This window comes from Lissotriton helveticus, chromosome 3_2 (genome assembly GCF_964261635.1).
Source record: "Lissotriton helveticus chromosome 3_2, aLisHel1.1, whole genome shotgun sequence".
Taxonomy (NCBI): Eukaryota; Metazoa; Chordata; class Amphibia; order Caudata; family Salamandridae; genus Lissotriton; species Lissotriton helveticus.
In genome coordinates this window covers 198,033,497-198,055,071 of record NC_136062.1, presented here as the reverse complement: position 1 = coordinate 198,055,071, position 21,575 = coordinate 198,033,497, and the positions used below count along the sequence as shown (strand labels likewise).

At 45.1% G+C, this 21,575-nt stretch overlaps 1 protein-coding gene across 2 annotated transcripts in view; it reads left to right on the top strand.

The window, feature by feature from the left end:
• Positions 1–21,575, top strand: part of NPTN (neuroplastin) — a 508,163-nt gene that overhangs the window by 284,247 nt on the left and 202,341 nt on the right. For both annotated transcript variants that reach the window (XM_078685051.1, XM_078685049.1), the window contains 2 exons: positions 9,768–9,963; positions 10,289–10,383. In XM_078685051.1, coding sequence (XP_078541177.1) covers positions 9,768–9,963; positions 10,289–10,383 — 291 coding nt within the window. The remainder of the gene's footprint in view (positions 1–9,767; positions 9,964–10,288; positions 10,384–21,575) is intronic.

The following is a 21,575-nucleotide window of genomic DNA, read 5'->3' as shown; positions in this document are numbered from 1 at the left end:
TGCTTGTGGACATTGACTCGCCGTCGAATACCCGGAAGGATCTGTCCTTCAAGAAGGACTCGAACCATAGCCATGCCTTGTGTTTGATACCAATACTATTCAGACGATTCAACAAAATGTCATGGCTGACCGTGTCAAAGGCCGCACTGAGATCGAGGAGGATCACTGCCACTGATCCTCCTTGGTCCAGGATGTATCTGGATTCCTCGGTGACCATGAGGAGGGCGGTTTCAGTTCCATGCTTGGGTCTGAAGCCTGTCTGGGTGGGGTCTAACAGTTGGTAGTTTTCTAGGTAGGCGACCAGTTGGCCGTTGATATATCTCTCTAAGACTTTACTCAGCCAAGGGAGTAGGGAGATTGGCCGGTAGTTGCTAAAGTCTGAAGGGTCCAAACTGGGTTTCTTTAGCAGGGCTCGGACCATGGCCCGTTTCCATTCAGGCGGGACCGTGCCGGAAGTGATAGAAGAGTTCAGGAGGTCCATTATGATGGGAAGGATGACCTGGGATGCTGACATAACAATGTCTGGCGGGGCTGGGTCGTCAGGGGATCCAGATTTGACTTTCCGAGCCACAGATTCCAAGGACGCCAGGTTGAAAGGGGGAAAGTGATCCAGTGTGGGAAGAGTCTGAGATGAAGGGTGTGCCAGAGTTGTGTTGGTCCGGGCTGGGAGGGGGGTAGGCAGGGGGGGGAAGGATTCATAGATTTTATTGACTTTTTGGTGGAAGAAGTCTGCCATCTTGTTACAGTGTTCTGTGGATTTGGTCTCGAGCAGGCTAGGTGGCAGCTTTGTAAGATTTTTCACAATCTGGAAAATTTCCCTGAATTTTGATTTGGCTAAGATAATTTTATTAGAGAAGTGTGCAGCTTGGGTGACTTTGATTAAATTCTTTATACTCTTTGATTAAATTTCGATATTGAGTTTTTTTTCCTGGTGAGAAATCCAGACGCCATTTCCTTTCCGATTTCCTACACTGGCGTTTCTTTGCCCTAAGGGCCTCTGAGTACCAGAGAGCGGATTTATGGGAGCGTTTCAATTTGGTTTTTCTTTTGGGTAGAGAGTAATCCAGTGATTGAGTGATCCATTCTTCGTATGTCTGGTTCGCTAGGCAGGGGTCTTCATTGTAGCGAGGAAGGCTGCTAGCTAGTTTGGTGGTCCATTTTTCGACTGGAAGGCGAGACCAGGGTCTGGCTATTCTTACTGTGGGTCTGATGGTTAAGGGCCTAGATGTGGTCCAGGTAAAAGGGACCAAAAGATGGTCAGTCCATGGGAGGGGGATTGGTAGACTTGTTGCTAGATCTGCACAGTTGCTGAATACTGGGTCCAGCAAATGACCCTTAACGTGGGTTGGGGAACTGACTAATTGAATTAGTTGCAGAGCTGCTAAGTCGTCGGTAAGTGTGGTTGATGTGTGATCTGCTACGGAGTCAAAGTGAAAGTTAAGATCACCTAGCAGGGTGAAGTTGGAAGAGGTGCTAACTCTTTCAGCCACAATCGAAGCAAGATGGTTGTGGAATTGCTTAGGGGGGCCTGGGGGGCGGTAAATTAGAGTTCCTGAGAAGCAGTTGTTAGGGGAGAGTTCAAGACTGAAGGCTAAGCTCTCGCAATCGGGGATAGTTTCCGGGATAACTCGGCAGAGGAATTGTTCTTTATAGATAATTGCTAAGCCTCCTCCTCTACCCTCAGGATTGTCCTGACGAGTGATTTGGAAGCCGGGGGGAAGGGCTGTGACTAGGGCAGGGTCCGAGTCTGTGGCAAGCCAAGTTTCCGTCAGGAAGACAATGTCTGGCATACGTTCTTCCAGCAGTAGTGCAAACTCCGCTCTATGTTTAGGTAGGGATCTACAGTTTAGCATGCACATGCGGTACTCGTGTGACTGGTCTGGGGCCGGCTTGGTTTAAGGGTAGATTTGCAGCTAGGGCAAGTTTGTGGGATTTTTTCTACGTGAAGCAGGTGCTGGCTGCACTCCTTACGATGTCACTCTTGATATTATAGAGTAGGGTGCACTTTTCACATTATTCATGATTCATGACCACAAATCACCCAGATTGTTGCTTCTCACATTCCCTTGCCTTTAAAAGTACCACACGTGAAAGAGTGTGGTATGGTGATGGCTTGCCAAGTTTTAAACTTCGTTTCTGATGGCTGCAGTGATGTAGTCAGCCCTGGTTGCATCAGATTGGATCTAAAGGCATAGTTGCCCGCCTGTGTGTGCAGCATTCTCAGTGCATGGTAAACTACATAAACACTAGATTGTTTAAGAATTTCATCCTCCTTTTAATGCCGTTCAAAATCTGGACATTGGTTGGTTTTCTGTCCCACTGATTAAGAGATCTGTTCAAGATGTTCATGTCCTCCGCCATAACTAATTACGGCAAAGGACGTGAACTTACCCTGGCACTGAAAGAAGAAAATTATTCTGGTGCGAGTGTCTCTTAAACCTTGAAGTGTGAGAGAAGAACTTCATTCGTAAAATGAAGTAATAGTAAAGATTATCTTTTAGCAGTGGATCTGGATGGAATGTAGCTTGAATTAAATACATTATCCAAAGGAGGATAATCCTATTCTTTGTCTTCTCATTGCAGCACCTTTGTAAAATAATTGGCAGATAGTCATAGCACCCACTATCACTTGGAGCCAGAGAGACCTTTTTTTGGGAGGGGGGAGGGGGAGGATGGGGGGAGGCTAGGAATTGTCGGGATGCGGAGTGCACTCTATTTGGCATGGCCATGTTCTCAGTCTTTCTGTCCTCAGGTGAGAAATATTGAAGGATTGATCCCTAGTCTGCCCCCATCGAGGACAAAACACCCACTAGAAGCAAGGGGTTAACATTATGAAAAGGGTGGAGGCTGACCCGCATTGGCCATATCCCCACCCCTAAAGGCCCCAGCAGTCTTTCGGCCCTCCTGATATGCAGAAAAGGACCTTGTCCCTAAATCTGCCTCCTCAATCCTACTAGACAAGAGGGATTTGTAGCGTTATAAAATACTAAGGTGTTAGTGGTCTGCCTGTCCTGGCACTGGGCCTTATTACTCACCCCTAACTGCCCCAACAAGCTTTCTGTACCCCTACTGAGCAGTTTGGGCGATTCACGCCCAAACTGCCTTTGTGGGGTGTGGTGGGCAGAGTGAGCCCACTTGAAACTAGTGCATTTTGTATATTTGTAAAACAAAATGGAGTAGGGGCCCCAACACGTCCAGGCACTGGGCCTTAGTCCTAAAGTCCCACAAGTTTTTCTGACCCTGGTGGGTGGGTGTAAAGAAGTAATACTCTTAATAAGTTGAAGAAGTAGTATTTATTCAAATGAAAGGATCCCATCCATCAGGTAACTCTTTCCAGTGCAGCAAGTCATCTTCAACTGCATACTTTCTAACGATAACATTCTATGCTGGCACTGATGTATCTAACATTCCGATCTAAAAGCTATAGCACCAAGATGCCACACATCTCCCCTCTTATAACAATATATTAAATTCTTAGTTAATTCTATTTAACAAAAGCCTTTCAGATAAGAATTCTATTTAACAAAGTCTTTCAGATGAGCAGGTTCATGAGTGACCCTAGACGACTTACGAATACACAGAGGTGGTCCACCTTCTTGGGATGACTCCAAAGGTGAACCAGGATTTATCTCACACTTGCTATCATTGGAGATAAGATCTTTCCTGATAACCACAACTCTGTTGAAATTCCAAATTCGATGATCAGCCGTCTTGATTGCATTATGGAAAACTTTGATGACTTGAATTGGTTTCATAAACATAGCAGACACCATCTTATTTTTCTTACTTGGATTCTTTATAATAACCCAAGCTCCCACCTTTACACAAGTTTTTTAACATTCTTCCTCACATCAAAAAGTCTTTTCCTACTCTGTATTTTTAGAGCCTCACGTAATTTCCAGTCCACATGATCATTGGCAGAATCTAACTTAGGTTGTAAATCATTAACCCAAGCAGGTGCTACCAATGTGTTGGCTCTTCTAGATCTAAAAAGCTCAAAAGGAGACTTATTAGTTGTAGCATGTGGAGATATCCTATACAGCTTAACTTTCTTAAAAACTTCACATCTCCAGTCAGTTCCTGAAGATTTAGCCATCCTAACAGTCTCCTTAAGTACACAGTTGAATCTCTCAACCATGCCGTTGGTTTCTGGGTGGTATAAGGACGACTTCTTGTGCTTAATGCCATGTTTAGAAAGAAACATTTCCATCTCCTTTGAGACAAATTGACAACCATTTTCTGTAAGTATGGTATTAGGAATACCTTCCCTGTAAAATAGTTTTTCAAGAAAAGTAATAACATGTCTTGTTTCAATTCCACGTGTGATAGCGATCTCAGGCCATCTTGAGTAAAAATCAACCAAGACTAAAACATACCACTCAGATCCTGTAGAAGATATAGGTCCTAAAATGTCCAAACCTACTTCCTTCCAAGGCGAATCAGGACGATCCCTAATGATCATGGGTTGTGTCTTGGGCTTAGCTACTCTATCACTTAAAGCACATTCTACACAATCTCTAATTGTTCTTTCCACTTCCAAATCCATTCCTGGCCACCAATAGGAAGATCTTAGAGTCTCTTTAGTCTTAGAAATGCCCAAATGACCAATGTGAGCTAAAGAAATGAGTTCACTTCTTATAGACTGTGGTGGAACTAACCTTGTACCCCTCATTAATAAACCTTCGTGCTCAGCTAACCGATCTTTGACATGCCAGAACTTCTCAAACATTTCATCCCCCTTTGCTCTACACTTCCAACCTGCATTGATTCGTTTCAAAACCTCAACCAGAACAGAATCATCCTCTAAAGCCTTGTTCCATTTTTCTCTGTCAATAATACATTCTTGTATGGAACACACCAATTCATCATCCTCATCCAAATCATCATTCATATTAGACTCTTCAGACGGAACAAGGCGAGACAACGCATCAGCAACCTTGTTTTCTATCCCAGGAAGATACATAACTTCAAAATTATAATCTTGCAATCCAACAACCCATTTAGTAATCCTACTAGATATGGCATCTATACCTTTTTTCTTCAGAATTTCACATAGCGGTTTATGGTCCGTCCTTATCTCAAAAGAAGTACTCCACAATAAATTGTTTAATTTTTTAACAGACCAATATACAGCTAATGCTTCCCTCTCTACAACTGAGTATCTTGATTCTGCACCTTTCAAACTCCTTGACAAAAATAAAATCACCTCCTCCCCACCTTCACATCTTTGGACCAATACTGCACCCAGACCTCTCAAAACTAGCATCAGTAATCAAAATCGACTTTTCAGCAGGATCAAAACTATTGAGTTTGGGAGCTTAGCTCAATTTCTCTTTCAACATCAAAAACTCCTCCTCACACTTTTCACTCCAAACAAAATCTGGTTGATGAATGCAAAAGAGATCAATTTATGTTGGGTTGTATTACTGAGAAAGTTAGAGAAGAGCTATGGCAGAAGGATGAGCCGTGTTTGGATGATGTCATCACAATAGCGAAAAGAATTGAACATTCCATCAAATGTGTTGAGGTAATAAATAAGAATGGGGAAGTGAAAGGTAAAGATGTTCTCCAGACAGTCAAGTTGAATCACAAAGTTGATGTTTTTCAAAAGGAAAATAAGGCTGAACATGTATCTAATGGTGTGCCAAGTAAAAAACCTCAGGGGAAATTTGACTTCTCTCAAGTTAAATGTTTTAGATGTGGCAAGATGGGACACTTCGCCAATGATAGGCAGTGTCCAGTTATAAGCAATCAAGAAAGCGAAAATTGTCCTTTTGATGAGATCTGTGTTGATGGCATCAAACCAAAGTCTTATTTGACTCTGGTGCCAAAATAACTATAGTTGCGAAGGATTTTTATTTAAAGAATTTGGGAGACAAAACAAAATTATCCCACCCTCGTCGCCAAATGTAAAGAAGTAATACTCTTAATAAGTTGAATAAGTAGTATTTATTCAAATGAAAGAATCCCATCCATCAGGTAACTCTTTCTAGTGCAGCAAGTCAGCTTCAACTGCATACTTTCTAACAATAACATTCTATGCTGGCACTGATGTATCTGACATTCCGATCTAAAAGCTATAGCACCAAGATGCCGCACAGGGATTAAGAATTCACCCCAGATTGGGTTTTAGCCCATCCTGGAGGCCATACCTCCCCCACATCCCCCGAAGCCTGAATCCTGCAGCCATTTCAATGACAACCAAGAGGAAATTTGCATTTGTTTTGGCATAATTTTGACATGTGGCAGAGGGGCTAAAACCCCCTCACCAATTTTACCTTCCACAGGTGGCAGAAAGTCTGGTGCCCATGGGTGTGAACTACAATACTAGTACTGGCAATCACTACACAACTTTCAGTTTTTAGGTCTCGCTGTGTCAGTGCGCACGCGCTGCTCAGAGAGACTTGTAGTAGCTGCTTCAAAAAGCACTACTTTGCCGGCCACCAGCTTGCTAGAATGCGCACACGCGCACGACGTGCACAGCACTTTTTCCGGTCTGCACAACTCGCGTCACCACTCGCGTTTTTTCATTTTTAATTTTATTTCACGGCCGCGCTGACCAATGCTTGTTGGTGTAGAAAGTAAATATCATTCTGTGTTTACATTGATTTGCTCAGCCCTCTTGTGCTATTTTAAATTTCATGTTAAGCGCTACCCGATGCCGCGTGACGTGTAGATCACGCATCACTGAGCAGTCCTGGTAATGCGCGCAGCGCCTGTCAGTCAGCAGCCTGAGTGATGGACGGCGAGCTCGGAGGTCACCGGTCGTGTCAAAGGTGATGGCAAAGCCACATTCTTCACCGGGACACTCATCGGCTGACACAGCAGATTTATAGCAATCCCTGATTTACTGCTGCTGAGAGATGCCACAGGCTGACAGCTCTAAATGCGGCCTTCCAAGCCAGTGCGCATGCAAACAGCACAGCTCACCAAGCAGGGGCGTGGCAAGCGGTGCGTGAGCCTCGGCTCGTGGTCACCGCTGCTCACCGGGCAAGGCGTTGTCAGGGGTGCACGAGCCTCTGGTCACCGCTGCTCCCCGGGCAATGCGTTGTCAGCGGTGCTCGAGGCTCTGCTATTGGTCACCACTGCTCAGCTGCACAAACTCTGCCCATCGCCTTTCGTGGCTGCAGGCTGGTTTCTGTCTGTCACCGCCAGGTTAAATCTGGCAATGGGGATTGAAAAATAATTACCCCACAACCAAGGAAAAACGCCCTGGGTGTTGTGGTCATTAGTTTTTGTTTTTCAGTAACACATTTCCACTTTGGAAGTTTGTTTTTGAAAAACTGGTAAAGTTTGGTGAAGGACCTTCAAAACGTTTTGTACTTATCAATTATCTCTGAATTTGGTGGACTGTAGTGTGTGAGGGTAGAGTATGTCATGTTTTCCAGCACCCTAATGAACTGTACTGTCAAATGTTGTCTACATTGTACCTCCAAACATGGGAAAAATGTTTCTAAACACAAGGCGTTTATGCAAACTACTCACTCCGGCAATAGTGAAATATGAGAACATAAATAATATCTAAGTACAATTAAGCATATGACGGACAACTGATCAATGTTTCAGAAAGTGACTATGATAAATACAAACAAAGGGTATATGATGGTGGTCATTTATGGTTTAACAGGGGTCATAGCTGCGACCCCTGGTTTCCCTTCTGAAACCCTAGCACTGTCCTTGCAAACCCTGGCCTCAGAGGTGTGAGGGCAGTTTTAGAAGCAGAACAAATGTCATACTTATGAGCCTTGTTTGCTTTCTGTTTCTCTCAACTACATTGTGTGCATGAAAAGGTATTAAAACAAGCATTGGCATAGCCAATAGGTCTCGCCTTTGAGACCTTATAATTGTTTCGTTATGCAACAGTTGATGTTGTTGCACCAAGGATATTGTGCTGAATAACTAAACACTTATAAGGTCCCAAAGGCGAGACCTATTGGCTATGCCAATGCTTGTTTTGCTTTGTTTCCCCTTCTGGTCTTTGTAAACCCCACCCGCACCTCCATCCCAAGGACAGTTAGATAAGTGGTGTACACCCAAATCTGCTCAACCAGGGAGGTTGTGAAAGCTCACCAGGCTATCGGGGGAAAAAGTGAGGAAAGGAATTGAGTGGGGTGCACTGGACCATCTTGGCACCAGACAGTATTTCGGGGGAGGGCAAATGGGGTGGGGAGTGGAGTGGAGTGGAGTGGAGAGGAGTTTCAAGCCATATATCAAAACTAACCCCAAAGAAATCTTTATTTTCTCTGACTCAACATGGTAAATGACTGCATTGTTCAAGCTCTAGGTCTGCTAGCTCCCAGGGAACCATTCAAAATCTGGGTATTTCTGAGACAACCGAGAAATGCAACGGTTTTCAGGGTAGTGTGATCTGTCAGGCTCTGAACAATTTTTTTACCCAGAATGTCCTGTGAACGGGAAAGTATGGTTCACAAAAAGACAACATGTCCCATATTTATGTGATAGAAACCTCAAGCATTAAAAGCCAATGGCCAAAGTCTTACCACCCTGCGTTCCTACACTTCAGATTGGAATGCTGCCTCCTATGTGTGGGATGACCTAATGCACATCATAGAAACGTACCATAACTGTTCGATTTATATGGGGTTAATTGCTAGCATGCTGACCTGTTGATTGTTTTGTTATAGAGTTGACAGAACAGTTGTTGGTCCTTAGTGCTGAGAATTCCCTTTGTGTTGCATGTCAGAGTCATATAAGGAAAATGTACATTGTAGATGAACAGCGTCTTTTTTCAGTTCCCTGAATCTCTGCAGAAAGAATGAATATAGAGAGCTTTCACGTTTGTATGAACAATATGTATTACATCGAAGGGTGTGGAGGGTTGCAACTTTCCTTCATGCTGTAACGTCAAAGAATTGAGGAATATGATTACTTGTGAGAAGGTGAGCTCTTGGAATTCAAAGTCATTATACTTGCATTTAACCCGGTGAACAGTATTGCTGTTGGCTGTAAAGCTCATTGATCTACAAGTTGCCCAGTGGTCAAAATTCCGAATTTGCCTCTCAACCATACCAAGTTGCTTTGGTGTTAACTCTACCCATAATTGGTTTGTGTGCCTTTGCCGGTATGGTGACTCTGCAACTACGAGATACTAATTAGGCAGCCACACAATTGGCACTCAGGTTTTTGGAAGTCCAAGCACGGTTAAAACAAGCAATCGCCCCTAGTATTATTCATACGACAAAGATATGAATTATACTCACATCCTTGATATGACACATAATTTCAAATAAACACATACAATCCATCTCTGCGCCCACACCACATGAGAAAGAAATACCTAAATATATCTGCCCACTTACTCCCCAGAAGCCCTCCTGCACCCAACTTTAAGAGCAGACAAGTTTTGGCAAGCTTAATTTACCCTTTAGCTGCATTTTAGGAACGAGGATGTAATCGTTACTTGGAGGAAGTGAAGGATCCTGACCCTTTATCTTAACCACATAGCAAAATCCCTGAACTTCAAGACCAGAGAGACTCTCGGAATTTCAATATTGTCACATAGATTTTCTGGAAAATTATTCAATTTTATACTTCCTGTTACTGTAAGGCATTTGAAATGAGATGCAGCCTGCTGGGTCTTAGGGTATAAATCAAGAGTCATTTTCCCACATTGCAGGGTGTTTGATTCTAGTATGTCTGAGTAATAACATCCATTTTTCTGCCACAAGTGTATGGATGAAAGGCTGCTATCATCACCTTGGACCACATCCTTTTGACGCGCCTCTTTGGTTTGTCCTCTATTATAGAGCCCAAAGTGAACTACACCGAGGATGTGACTATGACACAAGGTGTCCCTAGCGGTCCTATTGTTCTCCAGTGCAACCTGATTCGGACTGACGAGGCTAACAAGCCTGACTCTGGCTTCTGGATGAAAAATGACCAACAGATTGCCGATACCAAGAAAACTGATTTTAAGGCCAACGACTTCAGTATTGAGTTAAAGTAAGTTTTGTCCTATATTGTATTTCAAACACTTAAAATGTAGGGATGAACATAATATTTGTTAATTATCTAGTCTTAGAAGAGTTAATCGCATGATTACTTGAAAGTTGCCGAGAATGGTAGAAGAGCAATATAACCACCACAAATTAAAATGTGAGTCTGTGCAGTGTTTTGGCTTCTCCTAATTGGGTTAATATGAGTAACTCGTATCTAGTGTGCAAGCGCCGTTTCTGCATGCCATTAAGGAACAACCACGTTCACTTTATATGAGATATTTATGGTCTTGCCAGGCTTTACATAATGTCATTTGTCTATTTTACTACAGAATTGTTAAGCCGAAAGTGGATGATTCTGGGGAGTACATGTGTGTGTTCACTATTCCGAACACCCCTGCTGCAAATGCCACCATAAGGATTAAAGGTATGAAAGTGTTCTTCTTCTCTTCTTTTTCATATTCCATTTTGTTTTAGTTGCCTGGGCTATTGCTTGCGAGCCAAGCCCATCAGAGTGGAATTAAAGTACTTACTTGCAGAATGTTGTAATCCGTTATTGCTTATTTCGAAACTCTCCCTCTTGTAGTAAAGGGAGTCCCTCTTTTAATGGAAAATTGTGGTGGCTACTGATCAGCCAGCAAGAAAATATAAAGTAGATCTCAATCTCGGGCATATTGAAACCGGACAGTCAAAACAAGCAGGCGACGCTTTCAGGAGAAAAGTAAAGCTGGCAGTAGGGAAAAGGCCAAAAGTATCCTTTTGACCATCATACAATTTAATTGATGGAATTTGGGAGTCTTGTTGATGTTCTCCCTGACATTATGTCATTAATGCCATTAAGTAGTCATGACGTACGTCAAGAGACGAACGAGATCTCACTCTGCATCTCAGTTCCTGTGAAGAATATGCAGGCCTAGATTTAGCTACATATTTTTCTGGATGATATGTGGATGACAGGAAGTTCGATATTCTTTGTTTATGTCGAACAGCTAACATAGTTAGTTACATGGTGGGATATATATTGGAAAACCCAGCATCATGCTTCCTTAATACTACTCAATTCAATAATCCTTTATTCAGTATTTAAAAAACACCAGAAACGTACATGTTTATACAACTTTAAAAACAATTAAAATACAATTCATAATCATCACTAGCCCACCACAGATTCTGAGAAGACAGTTGACGGAGAATATCTTCAACCCAGCCCTCTTGTGTACCTTAGCCTTAAAGCTACCTTGGTGAAATTCATAATACAAAACAGCGTTCGAGGATCATTAGCCCTTTGCAAGAATAATAGAGCAACCTTAGCATGTCTCAACTTAGCCTGTTTTAAAATACCTACTAAAAAATTGTGCCTGGGTGAAGCATAAAGTGGACATAGTAATGCAAAATGAAGGGTATCCTGCGGAGACCGATTGTCGCAGCCGCAGGAACCCTTCTGCTCAACAGTTAAAGTAAAACCTGGCAGATCAGCCAGTAGATGATGTAAAATGTTGAGCCTAAAACGAGTGATTAAAAATCTATCTTGCGCATTAAACATAAGAACGAGATAAGGTTCCATGACCTCCCCAGTCTTTACCATACTATAAGCGCAGACTGTTGGTTTGGCTCCTTCCACTGCTGCTCTACGAGAGACTGCCTGGTCCAGGAAAATTCTCTTGACTCTGCATTTGTCTTGAGGGATAATTTCCATTGGTTTTATAAAAAGATCTTTGCAGCCAATTCCCTCAAGTGATGTCTTCACGTACTTTAACCATGGAATGCTCATTCCTTTATCCCTTTCGAGGCAATCTCTGATAATTTGTCTACTCCGGTCTGCCTCTGTATTGGTCCAGATCTTGAGCCAAGCCATAAGGGGTCTAACCTTTACCAGATCCTCAATTTATACCCTGCCCAGTTCCTCATGAATAATATGGGCAGGTATGCTTTGTGGGCTTTTAAGCACTTTTCTAAGATATTTATTCTCCTCCATCTGTAGCTGGCGGGCGTTTGCAAAACCCCAAACTGCAGACCCGTAAACCACTTTTGAACAACATATTGAGCTATAAAGATTCATTATTTGTTCCGGTGACCACCGACCCAGCCTGCGCCCATAATTCATTATAGCACCGGTCGAGGCCACTAACGTGGTACACCGCTCTTCAATTAGTGTTTTAAAGTTTAAGAGCCCATCAAATAACAGGCCAAGATAGGTTGTTAATGTACAGGGAGAACAAAAATGGGGCCAGAATACATCTCTGTCTGACCCCGCTAGTGCAGGGGAAAGGTTCTGTGGTTCCCCCCTCCAGATTATATCGCACTTTATTCCAGTGTAGAGCTCTCAGAATGTTTACCAGACCCTGATCAACCCCCAATCTGTTCATCAGGGTCCACAGCTTCTCTCTATTAACATGATCAAATGCTGCGGTAAGGTCCATGAACCCTAGATATACAGCTTCATTACTGGCTATAGTGTATTTCGCCACCAGTAGATATAGATTCAAACACTGGTCCGTCGTCGACCTCCCTACCCTAAACCCATACTGGGCATCAGTAATGATTTGATGTTCATCGGCCCAGTCCATAAGGCGCGTTAAGACCACTTGGCCCAGGACTTTAGCTGTCACATCAATTAGTGATATAGGTCGGTAACACAGGGGATTATCCCTGTTCCCTTTTTAAAAAATGGGCACTATTGTTGCCGATGACCATGACCGCGGAAGGCCAGTTGCGACCGCCGCATTTATCACCCTTGTAAGGATAGGGGCCCACAGTTCCACATTGCTTAAAAAGAGATCCGGTGGGATCCGTCTGGTCCAGGGGCTTTATTTCGTGTTAGGCCCTGAATACCCACTACAATTTCCTCCAGAGTGAATACTGTCGAGGAAACCCACTGGCAACCCCTCCCAAAGTCCTGACTATTCTCATCCGTGTGGTTTTACAAGCCTTTGAAATTGTCATACCATTGTTCTGGCAGGATGGTTGTACCTATTTCAGGGGTATTTGCATCCTGGAAATACGGGTTATTTATTATTTTCCAGAATGCAGTCGCGTCCCTTCTGACTGCTGCGTCCATTAAGTCTTCCCATGCTTGTGATTGAAGGGAGATCTTCCTACTATCAATCGCCTTTTTATATGCAGTCCTGCACTGCGCAATTCTTAACTTGTCCCGTGGGAGAGTTTTCAAACTCATTTTTAAATCTTTCTGAGCCCGCGAGCAGTCTTTATCAAACCATCTGGGGGTGGTGTGTGCCCTCCCCTGCGAGGTGGACTTTAATAGACTATCAGTTGCGCCACTGACTCAAATGCCTCTATCACGGAGGGCCCCTCCACGGATAGGTCTAGGCACTTCCCAATCGTTTCTTTCCCTCTATCCAATAGGGATTTATTAAAGGCATCCCCATCGATTTTAGACCATCGGAGTAGTCTACCCTGATCCGTTACCTTCTCGATACACCCTGCCACCACCCCTCTCCTTACTTTTCTAGGGGGGAGTTCTATTATCTCGAGAGCTAGAGGATTGTGGTCACTGAATACACTCCACTCAATCTCGACCCCTCTTATCCAGTCCTTAAATAAACTAGAAACCACAACATACTCTATAAACGAACTGCACCCTCTACCCTTGAAGGTTGGGTTAACAGCACCTTCCCTGCCGATGACAATCAGATCAATGGTATGTTCCAGGGCGTGGCTTTTCAGGACCCTACCTAATTCCAACCCCTCACTTGTGTGTTCAAAATGCAGCCTCCACTGGGCAGCGTGACCAATCTTCGTCAATAGATAATAAGTTAGGGCACAAGTGGCAAATAAAATCACCCACTATTACCACGAACGGGGCCACCACCCCCTTCCTCAAAGCTATCTCAGCACTAAGTCTATTATCTAGTTCACCTATTATAGAACCATTCCCCTTATCTGCTACGGCATTATACAGATTGATTAGTATGACATTTAACCCATTTGTATGGAACCCAAGAGCCTGCATATTATTTGTGGTCCAGTTTATATTGGCTCACACTCCCTCCGTCTGCAGGTCCACAAATATCAATAGTCCTCCCATGGCTCTCCCCGACACTGATTTCTGCGCTGGCACAGAGAAACACTTGTACCCCGCTAAGTGGAAGGGACAGGTTTCCTGCAGACAGATTACCTGGAACCCGGTGATGTACTCCCTCCATTCCTAGTTATCAAATTTGGCAGACAGCCCAGCTATATTCCACAATACTAGTTTAAGCCCCCCCTGGGTTTGTCTCTCTGTGGGATTAACTGCGACAGGGAGCTTATCAGTTATCCTTTCACCATTTAAACCATCCTTTAACCTTGAGGGATTATATTGGATCACTGGCCGGTGGGGAGACCGAAGTCTGGTCTGACCTTAATACGTCCTCCCATCCTGTTGGCCTGGCCGGAGGCCCGGCAGAGTGTCCTAAAACAGGGAAAGCAACAATGGGACCGGAGGGACTCACAGCAGGGTACTCCGTTGTTAAGGAGATTTCCTCTAATGATGGTAAATTCGAGGTGTTACACTGGTGCCTCAGCTGGGGGCCCCCTCTTAGTATATCCTCATAGCCAATTGACGCCTTCCATACGGGTTGAGGGGATAGGAATGCGGCCTGGGGGTATCAGGAAAACAACCCTCTTCCTGTAAGATGTTCTTGGAGAGATCTCTGTTACTCTTTAGTCAATCCAGCTCCTCTAGTGACGTCAGGGGTCGAATCTATTCCTCAGACTCAATGCGCCCTGATTTCCCGGGAAGACACCTGGCATTGGGTGACAAGGACCCATCCGTCATTGGGGCTATCAATTCTTCTTTGATAATCGGGGTCTAGTCCGTGACTCAGACCTCCCATCCAATAAAAGTAACCCAAGGGCAACGGTCTTATATTACTTAATAGGTTTGCAGGCCCCCCTCTTAGAATGAGGTCGACTACTCTATGGTCCCTGAAGTTTACTACCACACAGTCACCAGTGATGTCCTTGTGCCTACTCCCCAACCAGCTCACCCTCCGGGAAAACATGATTTCCGCCTGTTTACTCCATGAGAGCGGCCTATTCTTATTCAGCCAGAACGTTGTTTTGTTCTTTAGTTCAACATATGATTCTATACAGTCTGGCTTCAGCTCTGGTACCCCCGAAAGAATAACTACGTATGGGGATGCTTCTGGTGGTTTATTGATATTCACCTTGGCGTGTGGCCCTCTTGGTTGGTACAGCAAAGGGGGTTCTGGAACGGTCCACATGTGGTTTAGTGCTTGCGGGATAAGGATTGGCGGGTCGGTGATTACCTCCTCTGTGCTCGGGGTACTTCTATCTGAGACACTACTGGTATGTGGATGTTGGGGGATTAGAGGCAGTGTTGGACCCTGAGTGGAGATTGTTTGCCCAACTGGGGGACTACTAGATTGTACTGCGAGCGAGTTCACAGAGATGGTCTCAGGCGCGTTGGGGTTAGCTACTGTGTGAGAGTGTATAATGCCACCCATGCCCCCCCCCCCTTTTTTCAATAGGGTTACCACTTTATCTAATCGACTCACAATTAGTTTTATCTGCGTGTTGATAAGCTGCTCAAAGTGACTTTGCAGGTCAGTAATCAGTTGGGACGCCCAGCTAGGGGATGCTTGTGATTGCGGCATGTGCCCCATATTTTTCCATGCTTCTACACTGATTGCTCCAGTCGGGGCAGGACTAGTTTTGCCCTTTCTGCACCTGAGTTTCCTTAGGCTGGGCCCCTTTTTCTTAACAATAGGTTCCTTTCCCCTAGCTTTGGCGTACCTCATTGCCATCCTTAATCGCTATCTGGGCACAAGGGGTCTCCATTGCAGGTGATGCTAATAAATTATGTGGTGGGGTAGCGGTAACATGGGTCTCGGGCTCTTGGGACATGGCGGTGAGATCAATTTGCGGGGTTAGCGATAAGCGTCTTTTGGTACGCTCGATTTTGCTAGATACCGCACCAATAGCTTTTTGCAACATTCTGTCTATTGCCGTGGGCTGTACAGACGTAGGGGGGCAAGTTCCCTTTTGTTTGGTCACAGAACGGGAGTTAAGTGAGGTGGTTTGACCCAATTTGGATGACCTTGTTTGCACAGTACTAGCCATTGTGTTAAAGGCCTACTCGACAAAAATGACTACAATGTGTACCCAACCAAGATGCAGCTCCAAGCCACAATGACAGTTTGTATGACGGATCAGACCCACCCCGACTGACCAATTTGTCAAAACCGCCCACCTCCCCTGTTAGTGCCAAGAGCAAAAAGTTTTGGGCTGATGGCCCGGTCCAGTCACTCACAGTCAATAGTGACTGGACCTGTCTCACCCTCAGTGTTCCAGGAGCTGTTATCGGGGGGTGGAGGGGGGCAGCCCAGCCTCTGCTGGCCCCTGACGGCCACAGACGACCCGCCCTTTGCCAGGGCTTAGTCCGGCTCCGCCCGCGCGGCGGGGAGAACTGGTCGGTTAAATCCTTACGGTCACAGGGGGGAGGGGCAAGTTCACAGGTGATAGTCCCGCTGCGTCCTGGGTCTCGCAGTTCCTTTCAGGCACCCCACAGGCTTCTGGTTCAGTGTGAAGCGTCTGAGACGCGAGAAGTTTATGAAGCCCCCGGCCATTAGGGGGTGGGGGGGGGGGCAAGTTGACAGGTGATAGTCCCGCTGCGTCCTGGGTCTTGCAGTTCCTTTCAGGCACCCCACAGGCTTCTGGTTCAGTGCAAAGCGTCTATTACTACTCAATACTTTCAGAATTAAAAATGGATAATGGAGAATTACGGAGAAGTTTTTCACCTAGAAGTTCTGAGTGACATCAAAAGGACGAGAGGGAAGCTCGAGTTGTCTGTCATTCGGAGCCCTGAGGGTAATACCATCCCTGTAATTCACGTTTTACTACTCTATAATTTTGTAATGTATGGCCCCCTAACATGGGCGTCCGCAGGGGGGGGGCAAGGAGGGGCGCTTGCCCCCCCCCCTGGAGCGCCACTCCTTGCCTCCCCCTGCGCAAGCCCATCTGTACAAATGCATCCAGGAGTGAGGACTGACGCCCGGGCTTTTAAGCAGTGCAGGGAACAGAGCTGTTCCCCTGCAAAAGGCCTCAGCTCCCTGATGGGGCGCCTCGCACTCCGCTGAGCACAAGTGCAGCCCCACCCCGCCCATTATCATTCTGTGTGGGGCTGATTGCCCCATACAGAATGACAATGGGTCAGTCTGGGCTGTCACAGCATGTGGTGGCCTCATCCAGCCTCGGTGCAGGGCAGGGCATTCTGTCACATGAAAGTGCAAACACGCCCATGCTGCTCCTAGGTGAGAATCCAGTTAGCCATAGGAAGGCGGTGAAAGAAGTTGAAAGGAAAGGATTATAGTTTTAGTACAGCAACCATGGTTGCTGCTTTTTTTATTTTATTCAACTAACAACCATTGACAAAGCCAATAGTTCTGGCTTGTTGTAGGTGTAATGTTACTTGTTCTAAGTGTAACGTTACTTGTATTATATATCTGGATGCAATGACAGAAGCAACAAAAATACCAGTCAGGTGGCACATTATATTAAGCACAGAATTTTAGCTTATGTGTTTTAAGGCACGCATTTTGTTACATCAAACACCCTTTTGAAGAGACCCCCTAGTTTTCTCATCCCACTTAAAGATCTGGAAACAACACCATGTCACAGTCGCCCCACGTCAAGGCCCTGCGCATCATGCATGACTCATGCCTTCCACTTTTTCAGATTGCCTATATGCAGGGGCATAGTGAACCCTGCTCCACCCCACCCCTTGCTTTAGGAACTACAGCGAGGGTGGAGTCCTTGATGGGTCTCATAATTAATGTGAAAAGGTGAGTGAGTAAGTAAGTTAAGGGATGAGTGGATGGATGGATGGCTGGATAGAAAAGTGAAATGATGGATGGATGAGTGAAAGGGTGGATGACGGGCGAGTGAATGGGTGGATGGATGAGTGAAATGATGGATGGATTGATGAATTGATAAGTGAAAGGGTGGATTAATGAATTGATAAGTGAAAGGGTGAATGGATGGATGGATGGACGGATGAGTGAAAGGGTGGATGTAAGGCTGGATGAGTGAGTGAAAGGGTGGGTAGATGGACAAAAGGATGGATAGATGAGTGAAGGAGTGAAAGGGTGGATGAATGAGAGAAAGGATAGATGAATGATAGGTTCAATGGATGGATTCATGAGTGGATGAGTAGATGGATGGGTGGGTGGATGGAAGGATGGGTGGCTAAGTGAAAGGGAATTGAAAGAGGAAGGGGGATGTGTAAATGGATGACTGAACAGGTGAATGGCTGGATGGATGAGTTAATGGATGGATGTGTGGAAGAGTGGATGGATGAGTGTACAGATGGATGGAAGGAAACGTGATGGATAGGTTTGTAAATGGATGAATATGGACATGGATCGGCACACAGATGGAAGGACAGAATGAATCGTGAAAGACTGAATGATGGATGAAAGTATGATTACACATTGTAAGCCCCATTATCTTAAGCAACATTTCCTATATATTGACTTTCTAATTTATATGAGTGATTGTCTCTATATAATGTGTGTGTTGTAACGCACTCCAAAACTCTGCCCCACATATTTGGGATGAGTAGCACTATACAAGAAATTAAATACACATGAGAGAGGGTCTATGTGAAGATGAGGGGCGCCATTGGAGGGTGATATCAAGGCCAGACTGGCCGGAACGCACATCAGGTGTTTTCTCTGGGAGCTGGAAAGGTGGGGGCGGTTTTTTTTACCATAAAAAGACCTGCACATTTGCTTAAAGCTGCGCGTATACTGACAAACCATGAAGTGCACAATTGTCTCAACCTAATATAAACTTATTTTCACTTGTACTTTAGTCATTGCCTATTTACTTACTTATATACTATTGCGCAACCTTCTCTGCTGTGTCTTTAAACCTTACCTTTTGTCCTGAATTTTGACCTCCTGTCTTGAATTTTTGTCCTGAATTTTGACCCTTTGTCCTGAATTTTTACACTCACTCTCCTGAATTTTCACCCATGCCAGTTAGTCACTCTAGGCATCACAGCGACCCCTCCAGGTGCCGGTGGTTGGGGGGGGGCGGTGATCCTTGGCATTCAGATGGAGGGGGATACCAATGTCAGAGGCGACAAGTGCAGGCGCCCTGCAACCCACTCATCACCACAACATGAAGGAAGAAATGAACCGGATCAGCTCGTCGACCCAACTTCCTGAAAAAAACTTTCAGACACCATGGAAAGGCAGCAGCTTTTGCTGTCTGCGAGTATGTCAAATTAGATTTGTACAATAAACCTATTTGTAAAGGAAACTGCATTAAATGTCTGCCCTATCACGGTCACCACTCAGTGTCTTCAATCCCTTGTTCATCCCTCTTTTAAACCTCACGTCAACTCCTCTCCCTCAAATTTCGGGAGGGGGGGTTAATTCATCCAGCCAAAGCCATGTGCAGAGTGGAGATGTAGGGGCTCTAAGTAGGGGCGAAAACGCAACAAAGCCTCATTACCAAGTAAATGGTCTTTTAAAGACCTGTGTGAAGTACTCGGGTGCGGCTGTGTGTGTGTGGTGTGCCGGGAAGCTGTCTCAGCTGGGCACACACATTCTTATAACATTCACACCCCTCAGAATGACAAATCACCACTTCTAGCTGCTTGGTCATGGCGTAGGAGTGGGAAGATGTTCACAGCAGGGGGAAAGGGATGGTGACGCTTTTCTTTTGTATAGGAACTTCTGCTGGCATCATAGCCCAGGGTTTGCTGTCCGTGCACTTGTATAGGTGTGTATCCATACAAGTGCACAGACAGCAAACCCTGGGCTATGACGCCAGCAGGAATGACTTTACAAAGGAAAAGCGTCACCTGCACTGCCATCCCTTTCACCCTGCTGTCTGTGCACTTGTATGGAATACACATCCATGGCGCTGCTGACCAGATAAATGGTGAACAGGGCCATGGATCTGTCTCTTTTTGCATCCAAGGGCACAGACGAAGAAGCAGAGGAGGTCCAGGCAAGGAGAATCCAGGAGACATTTGACCGACACCTATCTAGAAAGTGAGACCTTCGGGAGGGGCTGGATGCCAGGATGACAGTGCTGCTGATCAGCCCGACTCCACCGAATAGTATCAGAAGAGCAGGCAGCAGTTTTTAAGTAAGTTCCAGTAACTTTAATGCATTCTGCAGCATCACCAGCATTACCTACTGGCTGCATATCTAGGTTACAGTGTTTTAGACTTACATGCATGGAAACCTCAAGGAGGACAGTCCCCTCCGAATATGCGATGTAGTGTAAGCTTGTAGGGGTAGATTTACAAGCCCCTTGGGCCACTTTTGCGACACTTTTCCCATGTTAATAGTGACGCAAAAGTGGCGCAGGGGCTTGTAAATCTGCCCCATAGCGTTCAGCTTTTGGCATGCCAGTGGGGTAATTTTAGGGTTTAGGGTGGGTATGGGTTTTGGGGTGGCAGGGATAATTTTAGGGTTCAAGGCGGGTATGAGTTTTGTGGTGCCAGGGGTAATTTGAGGGTTCAGGGCGAGTATGGGGTTTGGGGTGCTAGGGGAAATGTTAGGGTTCAGGGTGGATATGGGTTTTGGGGTGCCAGGGGTAATGTTAGGGTTCAGGGCGGGTATGAGTTTTGGGGGGCCATGGGTAATTTTAGTGTTCAGGGTGGGTATGGGTTTTGTGGTCCCAGGGAGTAATTTTAGGATTCAGGGTGGGTACGGGTTTTGGGGTACCAGGGGGACAATTTTAGGGGTCAGGCCGGGTATGGGTTATGGGTATTGGGGTGCCAGGGGGCTAATTTCAGGGATTAGGGAATGTATGAGTTTTTTAAGGGGTCAGGGGGTAATATTAGGGTTCATGTGTGCTCTAATTGTTGTCCAGTTTCAAATGCAGAATTCACCACTTTTTTTCTCAGCTTGGCCTGAGCATTACCCGATCCTGATTGTCTGCCATTTTAGCCCGGCCCCTATTGATTAACATTAGCCACGCCCCTTCATTTGCCAGGTTAGCCCCCCCCCTGGAAAAATTTCTGCGGATGCCCATGGCCCCTAAAATAATTTGCCCCTGCGTTCAGCTACTACGCAGTTGCAGAGGTGTAAGGGGTGAGCCAAGAATAACATGGCCTCTCGTCTGTGTAAAAAATGTTTAAAAAAATACTTGACCTTTTACGATCCACTCCCCTGACTCTGTGCCCTCTTATTCAGCATCCGTGCTCCTGAGTGTTCGGGCTACTTTGACAGGCTATTAGAGAGCCCAGCCAGAATAGCCTGGAATTCTAGCAATATTGGGTAACCGCTTTTGTTAACAACTGTTGCTATGTCACAGCAATGAGTTGCAGGATTTGAATCCAGTTATTCACGCTTGTGACTCTTTACCAGAGCCATACATAACATTGTAAAGAATATATAATGTGCTGAGAGTTCGATAAAAATCAGATGTAGGTGTTTGTAAACGCAAGAGCTACTAATGCCAGCTTGTCACATTAACACTGTACAGCTGCACTGAATTATAAACATTCTGCAAACTATTTCACTGGTGTATTCTTGAGCTCCTAACTAATATCTCAAATAGCACACATTTTAGAAATAAAATACACGTTCTGGCTGGAGACAACCTGCCAATGCTTTCAGAGAAACATGTTGA